This window comes from Thunnus maccoyii, chromosome 6 (genome assembly GCF_910596095.1).
Source record: "Thunnus maccoyii chromosome 6, fThuMac1.1, whole genome shotgun sequence".
Taxonomy (NCBI): Eukaryota; Metazoa; Chordata; class Actinopteri; order Scombriformes; family Scombridae; genus Thunnus; species Thunnus maccoyii.
The window spans coordinates 28,404,676-28,429,405 of NC_056538.1; the positions used below are offsets into that span (position 1 = coordinate 28,404,676).

At 41.6% G+C, this 24,730-nt stretch overlaps 5 protein-coding genes and 1 non-coding gene across 9 annotated transcripts; 3 read left to right on the forward strand and 3 right to left on the reverse strand.

The window, feature by feature from the left end:
• Positions 1 to 2: 2 nt before the first annotated feature.
• On the reverse strand, positions 3 to 5,168 carry spred3 (sprouty related EVH1 domain containing 3). Its single transcript, XM_042413265.1, is given in 2 exon segments — positions 3 to 4,525; positions 4,989 to 5,168. Coding segments are annotated over 2 exon segments (1,179 nt in total). The 3' UTR covers positions 3 to 3,526.
• A 327-nt stretch (positions 5,169 to 5,495) lies between these two features.
• LOC121898288 (sprouty-related, EVH1 domain-containing protein 2-like) lies at positions 5,496 to 12,840 on the reverse strand. Of its 2 annotated transcripts, XM_042413269.1 has the most exons (4): positions 12,671 to 12,836; positions 9,717 to 9,760; positions 5,757 to 5,930; positions 5,496 to 5,576 (listed from the first exon to the last, which is right to left on the reverse strand). In XM_042413269.1, the coding sequence occupies exons 1-4, from the start codon at positions 12,695 to 12,697 to the stop codon at positions 5,543 to 5,545; spliced, it is 279 nt and encodes a 92-aa protein (XP_042269203.1). In that variant the 5' UTR covers positions 12,698 to 12,836; the 3' UTR covers positions 5,496 to 5,542. The 2 variants fall into 2 exon arrangements, 1 of the variants encoding a protein (XP_042269203.1); XR_006096405.1 differs by lacking the exons at positions 5,496 to 5,576; positions 5,757 to 5,930 and having other exon boundaries at positions 12,546 to 12,840.
• trnap-agg lies at positions 9,376 to 9,447 on the forward strand. Its single transcript has one exon. It is a non-coding gene; the product is annotated as a tRNA-Pro (tRNA).
• Positions 12,219 to 16,732, forward strand: LOC121898285. Of its 2 annotated transcripts, none has more exons than XM_042413263.1 (3): positions 12,219 to 12,353; positions 13,671 to 15,275; positions 16,055 to 16,732. In XM_042413263.1, exons 2-3 carry the CDS (start codon positions 13,690 to 13,692, stop codon positions 16,167 to 16,169), a joined length of 1,701 nt encoding a protein of 566 aa, XP_042269197.1. In that variant the 5' UTR covers positions 12,219 to 12,353; positions 13,671 to 13,689; the 3' UTR covers positions 16,170 to 16,732. The 2 variants fall into 2 exon arrangements, with proteins under 2 accessions (XP_042269197.1, XP_042269198.1); XM_042413264.1 differs by having other exon boundaries at positions 12,220 to 12,353; positions 13,671 to 15,154.
• Positions 16,330 to 20,725, reverse strand: psmd8 (proteasome 26S subunit, non-ATPase 8). 2 transcript variants are annotated; one of them, XM_042413268.1, is made up of 8 exons: positions 20,654 to 20,725; positions 20,301 to 20,412; positions 19,603 to 19,675; positions 19,408 to 19,510; positions 19,146 to 19,311; positions 18,602 to 18,702; positions 17,852 to 17,963; positions 16,330 to 17,180 (listed from the first exon to the last, which is right to left on the reverse strand). In XM_042413268.1, the coding sequence occupies exons 2-8, from the start codon at positions 20,403 to 20,405 to the stop codon at positions 17,043 to 17,045; spliced, it is 798 nt and encodes a 265-aa protein (XP_042269202.1). In that variant the 5' UTR covers positions 20,406 to 20,412; positions 20,654 to 20,725; the 3' UTR covers positions 16,330 to 17,042. The 2 variants fall into 2 exon arrangements, with proteins under 2 accessions (XP_042269202.1, XP_042269201.1); XM_042413267.1 differs by lacking the exon at positions 20,654 to 20,725 and having other exon boundaries at positions 20,301 to 20,458.
• On the forward strand, positions 20,529 to 23,085 carry nup88 (nucleoporin 88). Its single transcript, XM_042413261.1, has one exon. The coding sequence runs from the start codon at positions 20,529 to 20,531 to the stop codon at positions 22,689 to 22,691; it is 2,163 nt and encodes a 720-aa protein (XP_042269195.1). The 3' UTR covers positions 22,692 to 23,085.
• Positions 23,086 to 24,730: the final 1,645 nt, after the last annotated feature.

Genomic DNA, 24,730 nt, shown 5'->3' on the forward strand with positions numbered 1-24,730 from the left:
TCTGATGTTCATTAGATATATTGGCTGTTGTCTTCTGCATAGTTCTCTTCCAATAGATGTCCACATTTGGAGAAAACACTCTTCCAAACTTTAAACATATGACGAACACATTTATGGACTGAATGTCTTTTAGACGGCATTAAGAAATTATTATAGAATACAACTTTTCATACAGTGTTTTTTGAAAAAGGCACAGTGAGTAAATGACACATGAGAGAGAGAGAGAGAAGAAAACACCGGTTTTAAAATATAGAGTGAGGGTTTAATAATGATACAAACCCACGATATGTAACACCTCAAAGCAGCACATTGGCACAAAGTCAGAAGTAAGACAGCACGGAAGATAAAAACCTGTCTCAAAAAAATAAAGAATCAGAATAAATATCTCAATAAATAAATAAACAGGTAATATCTCATTAATTACTTTGAAACTAATAAATACGTACATTTGAAAATATGCACATTGGCAGAAATCAATAACCCAAAAAGTAAATAGTACTTAATACAGAGTTACTTAGAAATCATAAGTTATTGATTACTCAAATCAAAAGGCACATTTATTAAGATGTAAGAATGGGGCCTGCAATTGTGATCGCATGACTGTCAGTACTGTACTCTAACACCATTTCTGAACCAGAAGTAGCAAACTGTGTGCAATGGCTTTACTGGTTCTGTATATCTGCACCATCGAGTGAACTTGTGTATGTGTGTGTGTGCAGGTCTACGCATTGCTGATATGTGTGTGTGTGTGTGTGTGTGGGGGGGGGGGGTAGTGTGGGGAATGGAGGGTTAATTTAGGATCAGGGAATGGCAGTCCAGTGACCGACTGGGTTTGTGTTTCCTGCCATTGTGACAGGATTTTTTTTTTTTTTTTTTTTTTTTTTTTTTTTTTTTTTTAAAGTGGACCAACATTGTTGGAAGGCTGGCCTAGTAGTGAAGATGACTGCCCCCTAACTGGGACGTCAAGGGTTGTATTCATCAGCAGTCGTGTGTCCTGGCTCTGAACCCTGCTGCCTGTTCATTCACTTTAAGTCACTTGGGATAAAAAATTTCTTGGCTAAACCTAAAATGTAAATAATCCGGTGAAGCTTCTGAAAGGTTCATTCTGCCATAATTCAAGGTCTATCAGGTGATTCTTCATTTGAGACATGACACTGTAATATAGCTTGTAAACAACGGTTTCCTTATACATTTCTTTCATTTTAAAAGGAGAATACCTCTGGATAGAACAGAGAAACCTCCCCTCAGATTCTCTTACACTGTTAAGATATCATCCATCTGGGATGATCAGTGCATTTCATGAGTTATTTTGTTGTTTTAGTGTTCCCACTTTTACTCAACCTGTGTAATTAACTTCTACCTAGCCGTCTGATCACAGAAAACCAGACACAAGCTTCTTGCATTCAGCGGTTGGTTCTTCGTGTAGGTAAAGGCGCCAATAACAACACTGTCAGGAATAGCAGAGCCCGAGTTTAGGGTTGAAAAAAAATGAGAATTGGACCACTTTACCCAAAAATATCTTGTGGCTGCACTGCATATTGGTCAAGAGGCAACTTTCAGTAGAGAAACTGGTGTCTCTGCTGTTTCAGTACTACTACATTTCACCCTGCATGATTGTTAAACACTGGTGCAAAATGGAGGCTGTGCAAGAGGCTCTTGTACTTTGATTCTGAGGGATTAACACCAAAACCTGATGTTTATGTTGACATTTTAACATTGGTAATAAAATTTGTTGCAGCTGTGATGGGAATATATTTTAATCTACCTTTTACCAATCGGCAAAATAGACAAAGAAATGCAATATACATCACCAGAGGCGTTTTAAAATGTCTTGGGTTGAATTTATCTTTTAGTCCAACTGACAAAAACTTTCTTCACACACTGTTTAGCATCCTCAGTAACTTGGGTGGAATTAACAACTTGAAGGATTGTTTCTGACTCTGTTGCACCACCTTATAGATTGCTAAGAGGCAGCGGGAAAAGTTTGAATAGAGTTAGAGGCCGGGACTTAAAATAGCAGCTTTTTCAGCTTCATACTTAAAGCAACATTCAGCAAACACATCTGCCACTGTGCCCAAACAAATACCTTGATCCATTCATCTGTTTTCAAGTCAATGTGTCTCTTTTCTTATCACAGGGTCAACAGTCTACAGCACGCACGTTTAAAAACGCCACACCTGTGAGCCACGTGCTGCTGCTCAAAGACAATTTTGTGTTCCTATTTATATTTTCTTGCTTGATATCAAACACAATAACACACTACAGTATTCAGTTCCCACACTTTTTTCAATTTCCACTTAGCTTTTTCCTAAAGTGAGTGACTGGTACAAAAATACTCTTTCAATACATTGTTCATTGCACTTAATTTTTTTTTTGGTGGCGTCTCATTCGAAGGCCTAGACACGTCTACAGATTGGTTAGCATGGGGCCCTGTTTTGTTTTTCTTTGGGGTCGGGACTGCATGGTCGTTGTGTACGTTAGCACCTTGACTGATTCAACAAGTACAGTGGTTGGGATGTGATGTTTTCAATGATTAATACTTTAAAAATACATGGAGAGATGAAAAATCTGTGTAAAGTGTGGGTGTTTAATGTTCGACACACATTCTTGATTTTCTCTTTTTTTTTTTTTCTTCAGAAAACAAAAATACTGTAACCTCGTTATGGTTACAAAGGACCATAATGAATCACATTATGACTTTTAAGTCTTTGTGGTTGTCATTGCAACTTCCCTTACTAATAATTGTCCCTTTGCATTTGATAACCTTTCTTCCACTGTGGTCTACCACTTTAACCAAAACACAACACTAGTGGTCTCAGATGCTCATTCTTTCTTGATGACTGCACTCTTTCTCTCCAAACTTCTCTCTCCCCTCCTCTTTTTCCTTTCTTTAACCAGGGCTTGAGTTACATCTGAGGTAAAGTTAGAGGTAAAGGGTGACCTCTGTTCATCTGACTGATAAACAGGCCAACATGAAACAAATAACTTCCCCAAGATCTCATGTTTGTGAATACGTGGTAGTGTGTGCCATTGGGGGATTCTGTCAATATGTTTTACACTTAATAAAATATACCAATTAAAATTATAACAATCATATATATAAACATCTTTTGTTTTTTGTGTTTTTCTTTCTAAATAAAAAAAACGGACATTTGAAACAGTGTACACATCGTCGTTGCCTCTGCCACTCTCTTCCTTCGGTAAAGTCTCTGACCGCTAACTGTAGATTAGCCGACCCTCAGTAAATCCACTATGAAGGCTCCAGATGACTCCCACAGAGCCTGGTCTGAGTGCAGCGCACCTTCTGCAGGCATGGACCAGTGAGGAAGGCCCCAGGTTGAAAAGAGAAAGAGCGGAATGCAGTGGAAGGCCGTGGGGCTTTGGAGGGCCACGTCAGAGGTCTGGGTCTACTGAGAGCACTGTTCCACCTTCGAAACTCCACCTCCTGCATCCCTACAGATGCTCTCTTATCTCAACACCCAAAGCCCCTGGGTCCGAGGAACCCCTCCCACCCCCGAGCCTGGTCTCATCGGACCGCCTTGTGCTTTCCCCCACAGCAGCCACACCTCTCCCCACACCGCAGGCAGGCGCGCAAAGGCAAGTAGCAGCACATGCAGGGCACGAAGAGTGACAGGGCCAGGAGGGCCAACCAGCGGGCACAGCAAAGGGGGTGCGGGTGGCCCCCCAGTGAGTCATCACACGAGCAAGGCTCCCAGAACTCTCCCTCAGAGTCTGACATGCAGTGGTAGAGCAGACTCTCTGCGCACCACACACAGGTCCACTGGCGCAGGCAGTGCAGGGCCGGGTCCGGAGCATCTCTGCAGCGGCCCCGCCCATTCTCCGAAGCACTGAAAACCGAGCGGCAGTACACACAACGAGATGAGCACGACGACGAGGCCTGAGGACATGGGCTGTCATCGTCGGGGGAGATTACCCCCGGATCGCCGCCGCTGCTGGCCCCTCCTCCTCTCTTACGAGTCCGCGATCGGGGCGTGGCCAGTGAAGTGTGTATGCAGCAGGGAGAGGGTGAGCCTTTGCCCGTCTCCTGGGGTGAACCGGCACCTGAGGACACGCCTGACACAGCGTTGGGCATTGACATGCAGGTGGGCGACGACGAGGACAGACGCTGGGAAGCCTTACTGTCCAGGCTCACTGTTACGTCGCAGCCTGCTGTCCCCACTCCCGCCAGCTCCTTCTCGAAGCGAACCACACATAGCTCTGACTTGTCCTGCAGACTCCCTCCGCCGCCGACAACCACACCCCCAGTCAGCCCCCCGACCATAGTCCTGGTGGCCCCCGCCCGTCGGTAGTCCTCATAACCGCGGGAACCCCACAGGTCCTTGCAAGGATCTACACTTTGCAGGTCTCCCTCCTCCAGCAGAGAAATGGTGGGCGAGAGGGGTGACAGAGGAGATGAGGCTGGGGGACCCACAGGAGGAGTAGGCGGAGCAGGAGGTGGGGGTGGGGGTGCTGGGGGATTCAACACGGCCGTCATTTGCGAGAGCTGTCCTGGCCTGGTGTGGATCTGTGGAGAGGGTATAGAATTACAGAGTGAGTCAGGAACAGCGTGTACTGTGGCAGCAATTATAGAAGGTTTTCATCTCAAGAATATCTCAAAAAGGTGCACAAATGACCAAGAATCCCAAATTTGATCAGATTTCGTTCTCGGGGACATCGGAGGATCATTTTGATTTTAATTTGACTTCATGCACAATTAAATAAATGTCGCTGCTGCAGGTGAAGACTTAAAGTAGGAACAGAGGAAAAAAGTCAACCAAACAGTCAATCTTACATGTTTTTTCATTGTTCTCCTCTCTAGTAATGAATTTAAAATATACCTGATTTTGCAGGGAACCCCTTAAAATGCCATTCCCAGACTTCCCCTTCAAGAACTATTCCTAATCATTGTTAGAGCTCTCACGTGTAAGTAGAACATGTAAGTACTGAGAAGCACCAATGATGGACTTGTAGCATGAAGGTGTTGCTACCTGAGCAGGTGTTTGAGTGGTGACAGCATGGCTGGATCCAAAACCAAACTCTTCCGGCCGCACGAAGCAGGTAGAGGACGACTCGCTTGTCACTATGGTGATGGGTTTGGGAAGCATCTCCTTCCTGCTGTTGGATGACGATTCACTTCCTGTATGGGACTAGCAGAGGTTGTATGTCATCCTATAAGCCAAAGACACCAGTAAGTGAACTGGAGCCCTTATCAGGGAATAAACGCTCAAACCACTCAGATACTCACAGCTTGTCCATCATCCTCAGTGTCGGCCTCTTCTGGTGTGGAGGACGAGGGCGAGTCAGAGCCTTGATGACATCAAAAGAAAGGATTTAGGCTTTTCTGGATATTTTTCTAAAGCCAATATGAACACAACTAACGAAATCAGTTAAATCGTGGCCCATGTACCTCTGTCGAGCTTGTCTATGACAGTCTGCAGCCCTTTCTCAAAGGAGATGGCGTCGGCAGGACTCTGGAACGTAAGGCCAAACTTGCGATCCTCTACTCGCCAGTGATGGAAGATCGGGTTCACCTTGTTGTACACTAACCCCCTTTGTACCGCACACTCCAACACTGGCTAAAGACACAAAACAACAACCCCCGGTAACATAATAGGTTAGTTTACTAATGAATATGTATCCCATCCTCAAATTATGCCCCCCCCCCACCCCACCCCACAACATATCATAAATCTACTAGTCTTTAGGTGGTGTTGAGGAGCAACGTGGCACCAAAGACAGCCATAACACACACGCACACACTCACTGCTCGATCTCGCAGCCGTTCTCCACGTATGATGTATTCTCTCCGCCCCCTTCCGTCATGACTCCGCCCCTTACATATGACCACATCACTGAAGCCGCCACCTCCAAGGGGCACCCAACCGCCACTGGAGTCATCACGTGTCATCACCACCGCACGAACACGCACACTGTCAGGGAAGCCAAGAAGAGTGAGCAGTGAGAGGCCCAGGCTGATTAAATAAACGCTACATATGCGCACACACAAATACGCGCAAAAGTGCACGCATCCATACACCTTTAGCTGAAGAAAGAGTTCAGTTAGGTACAAAAATGCAGAGCAAATTTCAAAAATTTCTAGTGCAGGCGACTGTTTTTATTATTATTATTGTTATAGCTCTGTTAAATTGAAATATCATAATTAAATTCACACAAAGAAGACACAAGTGACAGTTTGGCCTATATGAGCAACCGCTGTTGCAACATGACAGCTCAAAGGCGAATCATACAGTAGTCTTCTTCTTCTTCTTCTTCTTAAATAATCCATGGTCACGTGATGGAGGTAAATCGAATCACAATTAGCATGTGATGACGGTAAACAAATGTGGAAAATAACGAGAAGAATTTGGACAAAGTGGGTTTGGCGTTATTTCAAAGATTTTCTGCTGCTTAACACAGGAGCATAAATCAGTGTTGCGACTGACTGAAAGGCTGTGTGTGTGTGTGTGTGTGTGTGTGTGTGTGTGCTGCTGTGTGAATAAAAGGAAAACTATGAAGCAAATGGATAGCAAGAAAGCCAAGCGGTGAGGAGGAGAGAAATGGCCAAATGGGAGGAGGGAGGAAGAATGAGTGTTTCCCAGATAGATGTATCAATGAACGCACCCATTCGCCATCAGAGGCCCCGGCATTCTTGCAAAAAAAAAAAAAAAAAGCTCTGTCCTCACCAGTCGGCTGAATAATTCAGCACCGCAGTCCGACATGTGCATGTAATGATGCATGCACCGACGCGTGTTTTTTTTTTTTTTGTTATTTTCAAATCACACTGAATTTTAATTGTTGCAATTATTTTTCCCAGACGCCCCTTTTTCTCCATTCCGCCCCTGCTGCACGCACTCATTAACACACCCCGATATTATGTTATATATTTTTATGAATGGGATGGGAGCAAGGCTGGATATTCGACAATCGCACTGTGCGTTATTTATCTCGATTTTTTTTTTTTTTTTTTTTTTTACTAGGCCTAAATACAATGCAATCGCGTGTGAAAAAGGGAAGGGAGAGAGAGAGAGAGAGGGAGAGAGAGAGAGAGAGAGAGAGAGAGAGAGAGAGAGAAAAGGAACGAGTGGGTGAGAGGATGGAGAGGAAACGAGAGATGGGGGGAGGGGGCCCGATTAGAAGGGAAGGAGGAGAGGAGGGGTGAGGATGAGGGAGAGAGCGAGAGAGAGAGAGAGGGAGAGAGAGAGAGAGAAAAATCACATTTCATTCATAAAGTTTGGCTTTAAAAATCATAATGAAACCCCGAGACACGTTGATAAAAATCACAACGCCTCCATCCCTCCCTCGTTTTACTGTAGCCATATCTTGAATGACGCGATGCTGGCCCCAAACTCGCCATATTTCGTCTTTTTTTTTTTCTCCCCCCTCACCACCACCACCACCACCACCACCATACATTTTACACATTGACTGATTTCGTGACTGTTTTTACCAATCGCTAACCACGCATTTAGTTTTTTGAATTGTTGCATAGCTTCTGATGCTTGTTTAACACGATATTTATTATTATTTCATAAATTTTTGTGCGTGTGGATAGTGTGCCAGTCGTCTAAAAGCACAGGTCCACATGTAGGTGGCTAAACATTTATCCCATATTGGCATGGATATATCGGAAATGGGGTGTATGCTGTTGATTCAAGACTACGTAATGGTGTTTTTATTCTCGGCAGCCTGCTAAATTATAGTGCACCGATTGTGATAATAGTGCATGATGTTGGATTGGTGTAACATTGATGGCGGTGGCGTTTTCTTTCTATCCGTTTTTTTTTTGGCGGATGGCTGAATATATATGTGCAATGTTAAAAATGAAAATTTAAGGACTTACTCGCCCTCCATGGCTCGGTGTTGCCCGCCGCTTGCAGCAGCCCACCCCAGGGTCTCCTCTCTCTCTCTCTCTCTCTCTCCCTCTCTCTCTCTTTTTATCCTCCTTTCAGGAAACACTCACAGACTCACTCACATTCTCTCTCTATCTGCTCTCATTTTCCTAATCTTTCTCTCTCTTCTCCTCTCTCTCTCTCTCTCTCTCTTTCTCTTGCTCTCGCTCTCTCTCTCTCTCTCTCTCCACCTTGATGTCGTTTCGGTGTATCAGGATAGGCTTGAGGTTGCAGCAGCCATTTTCCGCTGGCAGCATCCTCCCTCTCTCCCTCCCTCCCTCCTCCCTCCCTCCTCTCTCTCCCCCTCTCTCTCTCTCTCTCTCTCTCACTCTACCTGCACTGTGCCAACACATCCGCACTAATCATTGACAGCATCGTGGCTTTAGATGGGCTATAGGGTTTGTCAGTGTAACCATGTGATTTTAAATTATTGAAATTGAGCTACGGAGCTGTCGATATATGCAGTGACGTGTTGGTAAATGAAAAAAAATTGGGTAAACCATCAATGACCCCAGTTTGATCCTCTGATTATCACGGGGCAAACGAATTTTAAGGAAAATATAAAATATAATAAAATTAAGTGGATTTGCCCTTCATTGCATCCTTGCAAGCATTTTTGTTTTTTTAAAATTAGACATACACAAGCCTGAAGTATTTTTGTGCTCCTTATATGCTTTTTAAGGTCTGTTTAATGTCTTAACTATTATGAGTAGACGCCTATAATACGCTAATATGTTGCGGTATCTTATGGGATCTTGGAATTGGTGCTGGCAGCTGGAAATATTTCAGCACCATGGACAGCAACAAACCCCCCGACCCCTCCACCCACCTCCACCCCCCCCATTAAAAGAAGCGGCATCTCAGACTTTATCAAAGAGTTTAATTTGGGGTTTAAATTATTGGTTTAATCATTGGTATTAGACTCTACGTCTGCGACCCTCTGACTAAGCACAAATCTTTAGGTTATTTTGTGGTTACTTTATTTTTTTTAAAAATCCATAAATAAGGCCAATGCAAACTAGTTAATTGTCGTCGTTGATCCGCTTGCTGCACTGTGGTTTTAAGACAAAAGGCTACTGTTTTGAAAATAGTGCATAACTCTAAACGCTTCTTTCCCCACGATTTTTTTAAAAGTACAGCTACGTTTTAGCCTTATAGGAAGTAGTATAAATAGTTGGAAAATTTGCCATTGAAAGATAGAGAAACAAGCATGACTCGACAGTCAACAACATTAGACCAGCGCCTCTACATTGAAGGAATCACACACATTTATAGGCAGAAGTCTAAATGTACACCGTAGTTATAATTAGCGCAGGCCTGCACTATTGTTAGACACGGGCATGTTTATCACGTGCAGTGTGTTAAAATGTACCTAAGATATGAAGTAAGAGTTTGAACTTCAGCAATAGATAAACTCTGTAGTACACTAGTACAAACAGAAGTGGCCATTCATCGAGTGAGAAGGCGATTTGCGTTTCCCTTATCTGGCTCGTTGGTCTAGGGGTATGATTCTCGCTTAGGGTGCGAGAGGTCCCGGGTTCAAATCCCGGACGAGCCCTGTTTTTATCTACTCAAGTCTATATTTGAACGGCTTGATTTATACCCTAATATACCTCAAATACCTACCTAGTAGGCTAATAGCAAGAGTTAAGGGCATTAGCATGTTCTACTGCCATGTTTTAGTGGTGTCCTCCTTGACCTGGCTGCCAGGTCATCTGAGTCCCAGTCCATTGAACTAAATTGTGATTTATAATGTTGTTGTCTCTCCTTTTGTCCCTTTACAGCTTTCTCCTGAAGATGATTAAATGACTTCATAGTTGTACATACCAGTAAAACTTCAGATCAGGCCCCAGGTGCTGCTCTGTGGCTTCCTGCACAAATTCAAAAGAAATATCCCTTTTACATAGATGAACGAAATAACACACTGTTATTTGCATGTTTGCTTAATTCAACTCTGTTGGTAAAGACAACCTCCAGACATGTTTTAAGGTGTATATAAAATACTCTATTTTGAATAATAATTTGTGTCTGATATGGCTTTTCCACAAAAAAAGGGTTCAAATATCTTGTTAAAATCCTCCCTCTCCCTCAGTAATAGTTCCAGAATCTATAAATATGCAAATATATTTCATTTCAGAAGTTTGTCTCCTACTTCACTGTAAAGTCAATTTCTCAACATATGTGCACTGGAGGCTTCAGGTTTCCGTATCACACCTATGTAAGTTGATCATGATTGGACCACGATTGACTTCCAAACTAGTTGTGATGTCACAAATCATGCTCATAGAAATCCGATGTTCGCTCTTTGAAATCGGATTTTCAGTGAGCACAGAGAAACTTTCCACTTTCAGCAGATGAATATAAAAACAGCCTTCTAGTGTCAAACTCTGTACATACATCATTTTGCTCAGCGAAGCTTTAAAGTTAAGTTGTTAATTTATCAGCACTTGTAGACCAATATCTGTTTTTGATTAAATCATACAGTTAAGCATAGTTTTACCATTTACGGGCCTATAGCAGGTATTAGTAATAGTACATACTGTATTCTCACTTCTTCCATCAGTTTGAGGAAGGCTTCATTCAAAAGAAAAAAGATGCGCGTAAATCCGCTTACATTTCAGCACCACGGACAGAACCTTTAAAGGGGTACTCCACTGATTTTACACATCAAAGTCTGTTTCCAGGTCTTGGGGAGTACTAGTTACTGCATAAATGAAAAAAGTAGTATAGCCATTGTGGCTCAAGAGGGAGCTGCATGAAGTCTGGCGACCCCAGCTGAAGACTACAAGTTTGAAAATGAAAGAAGGTGGAGGTGTGAAGTTAGAAAGAAGTGAGGTTACCAAACTTCTGTAACACGCTCTTCATCTCTGCATGAGGCTGGCAGCTCCAGGCTAAATTAGCCACTACTAGCATAACTCATCCATATCTGTACAGTCCAGTGAATCAACAGGTTTTTGAAGAATGTGTGGGATAAAAAAAGATGATATATCTGGTTCCGCTGCATCAATTTTGATCCTTTAAAAAAAATATTTTTCTTACTACTTTTCTTAATACTTCCAGAAATGTACATATGTACATACTATTACAAAAGAACTCAAACAAAAATATATTCAATATATTAATAATAATAATAAACTCCTGCTTATAGCCCGAGCCTACTGATGCTATTCTACAAAAGTTTAATTGAGGACACAATAGTGATTGGCAGGTGACCCATCAGATTCTTTAAAGTTAAAGATTTATCTATGATTTTTAAAAAAATTTTTTTTAAAGACTGATGGGTTTACCAAATTGACAGGTGAGGTTTTATGCACAGGTAGCATTAGGTCTATGGGATATGATTGAGATAGGGTTGCATATTCTCAGAGATGTTTATCACATAGGCCACGTAAAATTGACGTGTGGCTTTTGGGGTCCAGGGCAGTTGCAGGCTTTTCCCAGTAAACGTTCAATGTGGTAATTTAACTGAATTTCTTAATCAGGTCGAGAATTTGTATCACTGTGCAAAAGCAGCAGCGGTGGGAGAAGTATTCAGATTCTTAACTTAGCCTAAGTAAAAGTACAAATACAGGAATGTAAAAATACTAGAGTAGAAGTCCTGCATGAAAAAGCCTACTTAGGCAAAAGTACATAGTACAAAAGTACATAGTATTAGCAGCAAAATGTAGTTATTATTATTATTGTTATTATTATAAGTATTGCAGTAAAAGTAGTGTTTTGGTCCCTCTGGCTGATATTTCATTATATATGACATCATTAGATTATTAATACTGAAGCATCAATGTTAGAGCAGCATGTTACTGTTGTAGCTGCTGGAGGTGGAGCTAGTTTGATCTACTTTATATATAGTTGGCTAGTTTAGTCCAGTGGTTCCCAACCTAGGGGATGGGCCCCTCCAAAGGGTCACCAGATAAATCTGAGGGGTCGTGAGATGATTAATGGGAGAGGGAAGAAGAAAAAACAAAGTTCTGATACACAAATCTGTTTTCAGTTTTTGGACTTTTTCTCTAATCTTTGATTTTTGGTGAAATATTGGATCATTTGAACATTTATTGAAATGAAATCATGTGAGAAGTTTAGAGGGGGGAAAAATCACTATTTGGTAACTGTGTTGTATTTTAAAAGCTTGTTTTATTATCCATTGTGTCAAATCTTTATCTGAAAAGTAACTAAAGCTGTCAAATAAATGTAGTAGAGTAGAAAGTACGATATTTCCCGCTGAAATGTAGTGAAGTGGAAGCATAAAGTAATATAAAATAGAAATACTCAAGTAAAGTACAGTATCTGTGTAAATGTATTTGTGTTACTTTGCACCACTGATTAGCAGTTATGTGTAACGTTAGCAGGTTGTATCTTCCGGAATTAATAACGACCGTTGACCGTCACGTGCCGACCGTTACTGTCGATGAACGTTTGTTAACAGTTTGTCTGTTAAACGTCCCTGCAGATCTTCTGGCAAACCACGTAAGATAGTTTGCTTACATAACTTATTAACAAGCTAAAGCTAACCATAGATATCTGTCTGTTTACAAATTAAGCAAGTTAAATTTAATGTAACTAACGTTAGCTTGGCTACTTCTTTGTGAACGTTACTTTAACTTTGGCATTAGCTAAGTTAGTTAACGCTACGTTACTTTAGTCAACAAATTTACTTACCTGGTGTGTATTTTTGAATAACCTTGTGATACTGGAAATGTAGCCTATGTTTATGTATCTACAGTAGCGCTATTAAGCAACAAAAAAAAGAAAACAATTTTTCAAATTAACATATTAGCGTCTACCCTGAAATGAGCGGCAACGTTAGCCATCGTGGTGCCGCACGTTATCCTGCCGCTGAAGCCTGTTCTGTGTTGTAGCTAAATGATGATTATGGGAATATTAGGCCAGTGGTTCTCAAAGTGGGGTCCGGTGACCCTCCAGGGGTCCTTGAGGGGGGGTCCAGGGCGTTTCCAGCAAAAAGGGGAATAATTTGTTTTCACTATAATTCCATCTATATGTAACACAATGACAATGTATGACTATTTTGGTCATGGGTTTCATACACTTTCTGTAATAAAACATCCAAAAGCAAAAATCTTATCAAATGGAGGTCCATGGTCCAATTTGTGTCAGTTTAGGGGTCCCTGATGTGAAAAAGTTTGGGAACCAGTGTAAGAAGGGCTAAGTTACAGCGAGTAGTTACTATATAGCCTATCCAAAATCCAAAAACCAGTGATGTGTTATTGGCCATCCTTTTACATATATTTTACTCACAAGACACTCTAAAAGTAAAAAGTTATCCTGGGATATTATTTTGGTACTTCACATATCTGGACTAAAACCAAACTTCTTAGCAGAGTAATTAAGTAGGCCTATCAAGTATTGTGATGATTCTTTACAAAACCACAGAATATAAAAAAGTGTCTCTTTTTGCACCACCTTTGGATTTATGATTAAAGGCTGGTGTTGTTCTTTATTTTTTTATTCTTGTTAACAAATAACATGAAAAGACCAAAACCGATAATGTGTTAGTTCATCTGTCACTACCTCCATACCCTGCCTGTAGAACTCAGCCCAGTGAGTGTGGCTCATTTATGTGTTTTTAATAGTTTGTAGACAACACATATGGCACAGAGGAATCACATATAACAGAATTTGGATACATAGACTGGATGTGTTAATAGGATCAGTTCATTGTTGGTTTCAGTCTTTTCATGGGATTTGTTTACAATGACAAAAATATAAAATATCACCAGACTTACTTTTTAAGTCTGCTGACAAGACCTCACATATATTTTGCAGAAAAGTTGAAAAAGACAAGATGGGTAATCGACAGTCAACAAAGGAGAAACAACAGGACAAACATCAGTCCAATATGGACACAAAAGAAGCAGCTGATAAAAGGGAGACTGATCAGAGTAGCTTTGCAAAGTTACCCACTCCCACCAGCCCAGATGACTTAAACCATGGCGAATCAAAGGATTTAACTGGAAACCTCAATGAAACTGCCACCACTAGTCAAGGACTAGGCCCTACTAAACCTGACGTACCTCAAAACAGAGAACAAAGCATTCCCACGACTGGGAACATCTCACAGGATGCTGACCTAGTAAAATCTACCCCTTATCATGCAAGAGTGACTAAACTGTACATTTGTCTTGATAAACCTGACGATCCAAAGACCAATATTCCAAAACCAAGGCTCCAACAGGCCACACCTGCAAGACCAGCAGTTGAGCCACGTCATGGTGCGGAAACAAGCGCAGGAGACTTTGATGCTCTGATGTCAGACGTTTTACAGAAACTAAAGGATGCACCTGAAACATCAAGCCAGCAGCAGTCAACATCTACAGCACTGGTGCAGCAAATGACAAAACCTGTGCGACCGCAGAAAAAAACTACAGCTCCCTTACAGCAGCAGACATACAGACAGGTGACATATGGCCATACTCTATATGAAGAATCAGAAAGTTTAACACCATCAGAGCAGGAAACCACAAAGGAAACCACAGAGGGACTGATACAGAAATCGCAAAAGCAAAACACATCCACAAAACCAGGTGTTGCTCAAGTGCCTGCTTCCACACCTACAGAGTTACCAAACAATTCAACACAAATGTCAAATCAACCAAGAACTCAGGTCAACAATGAGGAAAACGCTCTACAAGAACCTGGCTTGAACCACAACAATGTCACCAACGTGATATCAGTGAACTATCAATACTGCTTCAGTGCCAAATCAGAATCAAGCCGTGCTAATGCTGCTAAACTGAGGCTAAGGCAGAAACTAGCAAATAAATTAAAGGCTCAGCCACAAGATGGCAGTAATAACTCCCAGCAAACAGCTGAAGAAACTGTCACTGTGCAAGAGAGTTCACAGCAGCAAGGTTGCACTGCCATGAGAGCCAAGAAACACAAAAAGCTGCACCAAATACCTCAACACAACAAAGCTGACTATGACACCAGTGGGAACCCTTCATCTTGCATACATAAAGTCAGTGTGAACCCACCAGAACCACAGGTCCCAGTAGTTGAACAGAGGCCTGCAGCTGCCCCAAATATCACTGCCACTCATCACCCAACAACTGCAGCTGCAGATGCGAATGTCAAGTTACGACACCAGTGTAAACTTAAGGTTTCTGTACCTCAAGATACTGCTGTTAGGCCTAGGAGAAAATGCACATTCATAGCATTAAATCAAAACCAACCAAAGGAAGAAAAACTGAATGGGAACAATGGACATGTTGGAGAAGAAAGACCGGAACCAGCTTTCAGCCCTGCCCCAGGTCCTGAACACAGTTTCCATGCTGAGGGTCGCTGGCACCCATTCACAGTGAATCAGTCCTGTTCCCACAAAGCACGATGTCATCATAACCCAGGGAAAGGTTTACCACCAAACGTCCAAAAGTGCTGAGCTACACGTCACACTGAAAGATGTTTTAGATAAGATTAGATTGTTTTTATTTTGAACATGTTAAAAATAACAAAATAAAATATATAGGCAGCAAAACAAAAAAATAACAGCAAACTTTCAGTAAGCAACACAAATAAAAACTTTTCAATGTTCATCAAGGGTGTAGGATGAAGTAAAGACTTTTCTAGTCCTACCGTTTTTTTTAATACTTTATCGATCAAATCGAAGCCAAAAAACATTGAAAACACATGAGAATAAATATAACTTGCATAGAAACAATAACAACAAACAAAAACAACACAAGTCAAAAAGACACCCTGTACCAAATCATATTATTCCAGTCCACCTCTTTGTTCATTCATTCTATATTTGTTCAATTTTATTTTTAAAGATTTGTTTTAACTTACTTAATGTTCTACATGTTTTCATTTCTTCACTACAGTTGTTCTATAGATTAACTCCCTTTGTTGGTGATACGATTTTGCATTCGTCCTCACTAATTGTTTTTTGAACATACATATTCCTCTTAGATCATGTTTACTTCCCCTCATTTGAAACAACCTTTGGATACTGTTTGGTAACTGCTGATTTTTTACTCTGTACATGATTTGAATAGTTTTGAAGTCAACCAGGTCTTTGAATTTTAGTGCATATTTAGTGCACTGACTAGTTGTAGTCAGTGTTTTACTTAAATCTGTACACAATCTTAAGTCTAGAAAATAAGCCTTACTATACTATGGTACTACTACCATTTTTGTTCACCTTTATACAGGTTTGATGAATGCCCAAACTACCTGCGTGAGCCTCCTCGGGTCACCACAGCAAAACTCGCTGCCTGCTTACCACTGAGAGAGGCGCAGGAGGAGGGAGGAGATTCTCACCAATGAGAGAAAACATTCAGAATATTCTTTATGCTTTAAAAAACAAAACAAAAACAAAAACAAAACAAAAAAACACTTACATTGTGAAAATTGTTCAGTTCCTGTATAAATGACTTGCTGTTTAGGAAAGTTAAGAGTTAAAGTGTAAAAAAAAAACTGAAACACAGTCATTCAAAAAGTTTATTTTCTGAGTCATTTATTGCAGACAAAGATTTGCATTGTAAGATCAACTGGATTACAAACCATCTGGGAAGGAAGAGGCATTACCATTTAGAAAACACTCACAAACTTCAATGGCAATTCTGTCTGTTGCTAGGATACAAGGCAAGGGCAATACGTTTCTGTGAGCTCTACTAAGTTGAAAATGAACTTTGTATACAAAAGGAGTTTGCTTGAATTTGGGAAAACTGTTGTTTGACACAGTCACAGGTTGGTTACTGTAACTGAGAAGAGACAAGTTTATTAAATGTAGTATCTGGACTTGAAGTTCTTGTCTTTTTATCACCAGGGAATGACCAATAAAAAGCAAACAGTTGGACAGATGGTATCTTGGATCAAATAAGTAACATTTAAACCCTTTAATGTCTTTAATAAAAAGGTAGATATATTGCAGTTGCTCAGACTGTTCACCTGTTAGTTCCCCATCTTCTCAAATGAAAGAAAAACTACCACACAGGAAGGCCCGCAGGTAGGTTTAAGATACAGAAAAAATAAACGTTCATTGATTTACTAAGGTATTGGCAACAAATCAGCCAACCCGGCAATAAATGAAGTCATATCCCTCAAGGAAACTGCATTCGAGCTGACTGGATGTATACTGGAACAGCGGCGTGTGTCTGAGTGCATCTGTACATGGTTGAGTGTGTTCCTGGGGGCGGATTACACAATCATTTCCAGCTGTCGTGCATATTCGATGACCTGTTGTGCCAGCTCCGTGGAGGGGATGGTCACCTCTTCTGTCCGCTGTTGCTGACTGGTGAAAGAGTAATAGCCATCTGGACTCAAAATCCATCCCCTCTGAAATGAAAAGAAAAGAACAATCAGCTTTGGCAATTTTATTCTTTGAACGCAAGGATCTGGGAAAAAAATATTGTTTACATTTTGGAAATAAAAATCATGAGAAGAGCATGAATAATATGCCAACAGCTGAGGGATAAACAATAAGTAATCTTCCATTTCAGTCATTGCCTTTTCCACCATACAGTGCATCAATAAAAATTAATGAATTAACTACTTATTGGGTGAAGCAGTAGATGCCGTCTTAAATTAGGTTTGGACTTGTTATAGAACCGTAACAGAATGTTGCTTTATACGTATTTTTTATTTGTAAAATGACATATTTTCTTCCAGCAGAAGGTACATATCTGCTGTCAACATCTGCACAGACATTTTCTCTATCTTAAGACAAATACTGAAAGAAACATTTCCAATCATAATGACAGCAACAAACTGAAATGTTGCTAAACATGTAGTCATTCATAGCTGACACTTGAGACCTTGGTAAATTGTACGTACAACTGAGAAAACAGGGTAACACTTAATTTCCCCTCCCTTTATGTTTGACTGCAAATAGAAAATAGACTTTTTTCTTCATCACGTTTGCAGATATCTTATGTTTTTTTCTTGTAACATCTGCATACTACTTGAAATGTAACCCAAGTCTTCTTTCCAAATGAAAATATACACACCTTCTTGGCGTAGTCTGTCATCTTTTTTGGGGAACTGAAGAAAAGCACACGAGTGGCTTCACTGAACTGGATCTGCTCGTACGCTTTCTCTATGCAACCTGCGATCTCGTCACTGCAATTCAAAAAATTAGTTTTAGTTTATCTTTTAAAGACAGCTTCATATCATTTGGTCTTCTTCACTCCCTGCTGATTAGAGAATGTCGAGATTTAATATCATAAATTAAACAATGAGGAGTCCTGATATAATAAAATAATTGTGATGGAGTTGCTTCCACTGCAGAGTCCATCATCCTCTACATCAGGACACCTTACAATAGGAGAGAAAAGGGAGGATATGTTTAAAATGACCTCCATTTTAGATCTGTTTTGGTCAATGTGGTAAGTAAGATAGTGATAAAGCATCAGTTTTGTTACTGTAGTTACTTGCAGCTTAATATACTTTGCTCACTAATTTAGACTGGTGTTTTAACTGCTGACTGCAACTATGCTGAAGGTGTCCTGATATACGCTTTTAATGAACTGCTGCAAGCCAATCATATGCCAGTATTTTCCACTGACATGGTTTTACATAACCCAGATTTTAAAACCACAAGATGCATTGGGACTTCAAACCAAATCTACCAAGACAGAACAAACCAGAGTTACTTTCTCAGGGAAACAAACAACAGCATTCGTTATATGCAGAGAGGACTGCATCAATGAAACAAGTGCAGAAATTATAGTAGGCATGGTTACCATATTGATCCTTACCGAATAGTGTCAAGCAGAATATCTATAAAAAAGGTGTAGCTCTCAGCAGGGATGTTGCCTTTGGCAAGAAATACCTTGTTGTAGCTTCCCTCCATCAAGTACTGAAAAGGCCACGAGAGGATATAAAACATTAAAGTGGTATTTACATATGTTATTAATGACATAGTGTTAATATTAAATGTAAATACAGAATTATACAGAGCTGGGCTTTGTAGAATTCTGTATTTCTGTATGACATATGTGATTACGCTGTTATTTTGATGCGCAATGGGTATTCAACCCTACCTGGGTGAACTAGCCACGGCAACCTGCTACCAGTCCCTACTACTATAATAATGTCTCACTACTGATTTAAGGGAATTAAGTCATTTGAAGACCCAAATTATTGATTTGAGGAAACAAGTTAAGTAATTTGAGATTTACTTAACTGTTTACTGGACGCACAAATATCAAAATTATAGCATTGGTACCTAGTCAACACATAAAATTACAACTCCATATAAAACCCTATATTTGTGCTTTGTCTAGGGTTAAATTGCAGCACCTGCTCCAAGGACACTGGGTGTCTGATGTATACATTGGTCTGAATATCTCGTGCACTCAGTCTCTCAAGTTCCGTGTGAAACTCAGACACACGATTCTGTGAGAGCAGGAAGAGCAGGTTCAGCCCAAGTAACTGGTGCATGTATGCAGCTTCAGGCAGTTCATCCCTAGATGACAAAGGACAAAAAAGAGGGATGTTCAGGGAGAAATTCAGTGAGCACTATATAACAAAATCCCACTACACATGAAAATAAGTCGATTACTTGTAGTCAAAGTAGTAACACTTAAGCTGGGCCATGTATCTCTCAAAAGAGGGGATGTCTTTCTTGAGGATACTCCACAAGGCTCCAATTTCAAGGACATCACCTGCAACACAGACAGAAATCTGTTTGGCAAATGTCTACTTAGACGAACACTTACCAATGATTAAAGAATTTTAATATTCAATCAATACTCACGAGCTAAAATGAGCTGCTGCTTAGTGAGCGCGGACCCACTGGTAGGTAAAAAGTTCAGCTCCAGTAATGAAATCTACAAAGAGAAAGTTGGGGTCATTTTCTACAAAATTTCAATCCGTGTCTGATCCTAATTTCTAGTCATAATCTACCATGTTGACAATAATACCTCGTGACATAATCAAACGTGCTGTCAGTTGTAACTTTAACTGCGACGACACTGGTTTTAGGAAAACAAAACAATCACATATACAACAGGGTTTAAAGTTAATAAGAATCAATACGTAAAAGAGGTGTTGAGCTCCAGTAAGTTTTGGCAATATCAAATGTTTATTTTGGATGTCAATTGCAGGATTAAACCACAGACTGTATATAAAGTCTATGGTTTGAACTAGTTGGACAATGAATTAGCAAACGATACATTGACGTTAGCAACACTGTTTGTTTCCTGAAGCAACAAACAGAAAGCCAGAAACAATGAAATCGATCATCACTGACATGTACTTAACAATTTGTGTCTCAATGTTATTTTCCCGAAGTTATATTACCATTTATTAAATTCAATACAGCGTTTTATTCTGACTAGCGTAAGTTAGCACGCTTAGCTACGTTAGCTAACCGCGCTAACGAGATAGCCTTTTTTAAACAGGCAGAGTTCCTGTTTCAGAATCCATAAAACTAAAACGGACGAATCGATTTACCTTAAGTTTGCTCAGGAGGTCTCCACATTTACTCAGGTTTGGGTTTTTCTTGTTCCACTCTGCTTTCAGTGTTTCATACAGCCCCGCAGTCTCTTTCAGCGCCATGGTGATTCTGCAAAATATACGACACCGGCCAACGGAATACGTTAAATGACTGTCGTAAAACTCTCGCGTTGCCATGGACTGTTTCCTCCATAGTGTTCGTTCTGACGCAGAGAGTGAATCAAGATGGCGGCATTCAGCACGGAGCAATGGCTGAATGAGTTACCAAACCATATTATTTTCAAAAAACTGCGAGAGAAGTTGGACTCAGAAGTCAGCTCAAATGAGAGAGAAGTCGTTAAAAACCTCACCTTTTGTCTGGGCGGGGACTTCTTCGTGTGGGACGACGTAGACCGCGTGTTTTACACGACTAATCTACGGCAACTGAACTCGGAGAGTTGCGTTAGCGGGAACCATCACCACCAGACGTTGCTGTGTACAAACCCACCGCGCTTCGCCGTGTGCCAGTTGTTGCTCAGTCCGACGCAGCAGCATGTCGCGCTCGTCGGGCAGCGCGGCGTATCGGTGCTGGAGCTGCCGCAGCGGTGGGGCAAGAGGTCCGAGTTCGAGGGAGGCCGGAGCGACATCAGCTGTAAGACAACACCGGTAGCGGAACGCTTCTTCACCAGCTCGCCGTCGGTGAGTCTGCGGCAGGCGGCCTGGTACCCCAGCGAGACCGACGAGCCACATCTGGTGCTGCTCACATCCGACAACACCATCAGGTTTTACGGCTTGAAGTCGCCCCAGACGCCGGCCAGGCTGCTGTCCGTGTCGCAGTCTGAGGATGACAGCAACGTCCGTCCTCCGGCCCGCTCTTATGCCGCTTCTCTGGGGGAGATAGCGGTGGCGTTTGACTTCGGGCCGGTGTCGTCCGCCCCTCGGCAGCTGACAGCGCAGTGCTCCAAAGAACAGCTGTTCTACCCCCTGTACATCCTCTACGAAAATGGGGAGACCTATCTGACCTACACGAGCCAGTTCAACGGTTTGAGTCTAAGTAAACCCGTTGGACCCCTCCCCATGTATCCCGCAGCAGAGGATAACTATGGCTACGATGCTTGTGCCATCCTCTGCCTGCCCTGTGTGCCCAGCATCCTGGTCATCGCCACAGAAACAGGCACTCTGTATCACTGTGTGGTGCTGGAGTCTGAAGATGAGGAAGACACAGGGGCAGTGGAAAAGTGGATCCGAGGCACAGAGGCAGTGCCAGCTCTCTATGTCTTTGAGTGTGTCGAGCTAGAGCTGACCCTCAAAGTAGCCACAGGAGAGGACGAGGAGCCTCAAGAGTTTGATTTCACCTGCCCAATCAGACTGCACAGAGATGCCTTATGTCAGCACAGGTACCACTGCACCCACGAAGCAGGTGTGCACAGTGTGGGGCTCATCTGGGTCAACAAGCTCCAAAAGTTTCTCCGTTCAGATGAGGAGGATAAGGACAGTCTGCAGGAGCTGGCTGCTGAGAAGCGCTGTATCGTAGAGCACATCCTTTGTACCAGACCTCTCCTTACCAGTCAGTCAGCTCCAGTTCGAGGCTTTTTGATTGTGTCTGACCTGTCCCTGGGTGCCACCATGATCTGCATCACCAACACCTACGAGTGCATCCTGTTGCCCCTGCTTAGCTCCATTCGCCCCCCGTCCCCTCCCCTGCTCTGCTCCCACCCGGGTACGGGCTCTGCTAGCTCCCCACTGCGTGGGCTGGCTGACGACTCTTTCGAGCAGCACATTCGCAACATCCTGGCACGTAGCTCCACAAATCCCCTTGTACTTAAAGCTGGAGACAAGGACACATCGCCACCACCTCCAGAGTGTCTGCAGCTCCTCAGCAGAGCGACGCAGGTCTTTCGTGAGGAGTACATTCTGAAGCAGGACATGGCCCGTGAAGAGATGCAGAGAAGGGTAAAACTCCTGACTGGCCAGAAGACCAAGCAACTGGAGGAGATGGCTCTGTGCAGGGAGGAGAGGAAGAGTCTTAGAGAGGCAGCAGAGAGACTGGCCGATAAGTACGAAGATGCAAAGTATCGCCAGGAAACCATTATGAAGAGGGTTAAAAAAGTGTTGAGCAGCTTGCAAAGCCAACTGCCCATACTGTCAAACAGTGAAAAGGATATGAAGAAGGAGCTGCAGACCATCAGCGATCAGCTGAAACTCTTGGACAACTGCATCAAACAGGTGAACATGAAGATGGAGTACCAGAAGACACAAGTGGACAAGGATGTGCCTGTCGCCCGGACGACTGTCTCGCTCAACGCCCAACAGAAGAAGGTTGTTCAAGATGTCCTTAAAGAACAAGGACAGCAAATTGGTGACATGATGAAGCAGATCAAAGACATCAAAAATCATTTCAGTTTCTAAGAACTGCAGAAATCTGTAAATAAACTGTTGTAAACAATTGGAGAAACTATTTCAAATGCTCTTCTGAATACAGTCAGTGGTTAAATCTGCCTTCTTGCTTTAGTCATAAGTGAATGTGCCATGTGTGGAATGGGTATTTGACTTGAGAGATGATTTATATACACTGATATAACTTTACCTTTGATACTACATGTTGTTTGTCTCCAACAGTAGGTTTTCCTTTATGTCTGTTTAACATTTTGAATATTTTTTTACATCAGTGTTTCTGAATGTTAAGGTTTGATTGAGTGCCCTAGTCGGAGCACATTGTGCCATGTATGGGCAGGTAAAAATGGAAATATTTTGAACCAAGATGATTACTGGGATAAATAATAAACTTTAAAGTTCTCTTTAATTGTCGTAACTCATTTGTGACTAAATATATTCACTAAAAGATCTTTGATTATGAAGTGCAGTTATAAGTGAACAGATTGAGTGAGAAAAACATACTAAAATGAAAAAGTATTTAAAAAATACTAAACGATAATACAGTACTCACATGTCTATGTGTATATGTAGGTGTGTCCAAACTTTACTGGCACTGTAAATTGAAGAGTTATTGGTTGCTGTAATTATTCCTTCTTTCCATGAAAAGATCTCTTGATAATGCAACTACAAAAGTGAAAATCTACAATCCTTGTTGCATGCAGCTGTGTACATTATAAATGTATTTCAAAGTTCAGCTGAAGCTATTATGAAGCTTCAGCAGTTTGGAAGTTAACGGCCCGATTTTTGGCAAAACTTTCTGTCTTTTCTAGCATACAATTTCACATTTTATGTGCAGTACAATCTGGGGGAGTTGTAACGCAAAGAGGGAATTTTATACTAAGAAGACTGACTTTGAAAGATACACACTTGATTTGACTAACTCTGCTGAAATCACTTATTAGTTGTAAACTTAAGAATGCAGTTTTGCACATAAGGAGGATTGTGGCTTTTGACCCACATCAGGGAAAACATCAGGGCTAGTATGAACAGTAGGAACAATTACAACAACCAGTAACTATGTACATATAATAATAATAATAATAACTTTATTTGTATAGCACTTTTCCTACAAAATGCAAATCCAGTTTGATATGGGTCTATAATTGTTTAGAACTTCACAATCTAAGTTAGGTTTCTTCAGTAAAAGTTTCACAACAGCAGTTCAGAAGTTATCAGAAAAAACTCCTCAGGACATCCTTAATGAGTGCGGAAGGAACAGGGTCCAGGCAACAACTGGAAGATTTGCTCATCGCTACAATCTTGAGAAAGTTCTGAGTTTGAGATGCTGGTGAATTTTGAGCATGATAATATTCTTTTTTTTTTTTTTTTTTAGACAGACTTGAAAACACGTGAAGCTGTCCTTAAATGCACACAGCTGCATGGCTCCAGTCTGGCATCTACAGTTGGCCACTGTGGTGTTCAATTTCAGTGTAAGGTTGCCAGGAATCCTGTATCCACCAGATGTCACCCCTCTCCAGAGTTGACCTCAGTTTTCTTCCACAGTAGGTTTGCGAGTGAGGAATTCCCCATGTAAACACTGAGTGACGTACTGGGGGACCCCGGTTTTGTTGAGTAAGCTTCATTGTTGGGGATTTCTGATGTTGGTGGGGTTCCTCTGTTGTAGCTTCGATGTGCCTGTAAGTTTCAGCCCATTGCTGTGGCAGCGCTGTGCGGCTTAATTTTAGAAACTTAACAAACATTGAGATGGTTTGTGACTCAGCGCAGCCTAATTATGTAACAGGCGGGCATTGTTCAAACAGCTATGGGGATTTTTTATTCCACTCTCTAAAATAGCATTGCCAGCACTGAAAATATAAAGAGTGCCTAACAAATATACAGGAAGCCAGCACAAGTTCATATCCAGCCAAGAAACTAGATGCCCATTAGATCATTTCAGCTGTCTTCAGTGAATTTTATCATGTTAGAAGCCTTTCCCCATTTTACCTCCCTCTTTCTCCTTCACACACATGCAAATACACAGGAGAGGGTGTGGTGTTCTGCAGGCCTTTGCT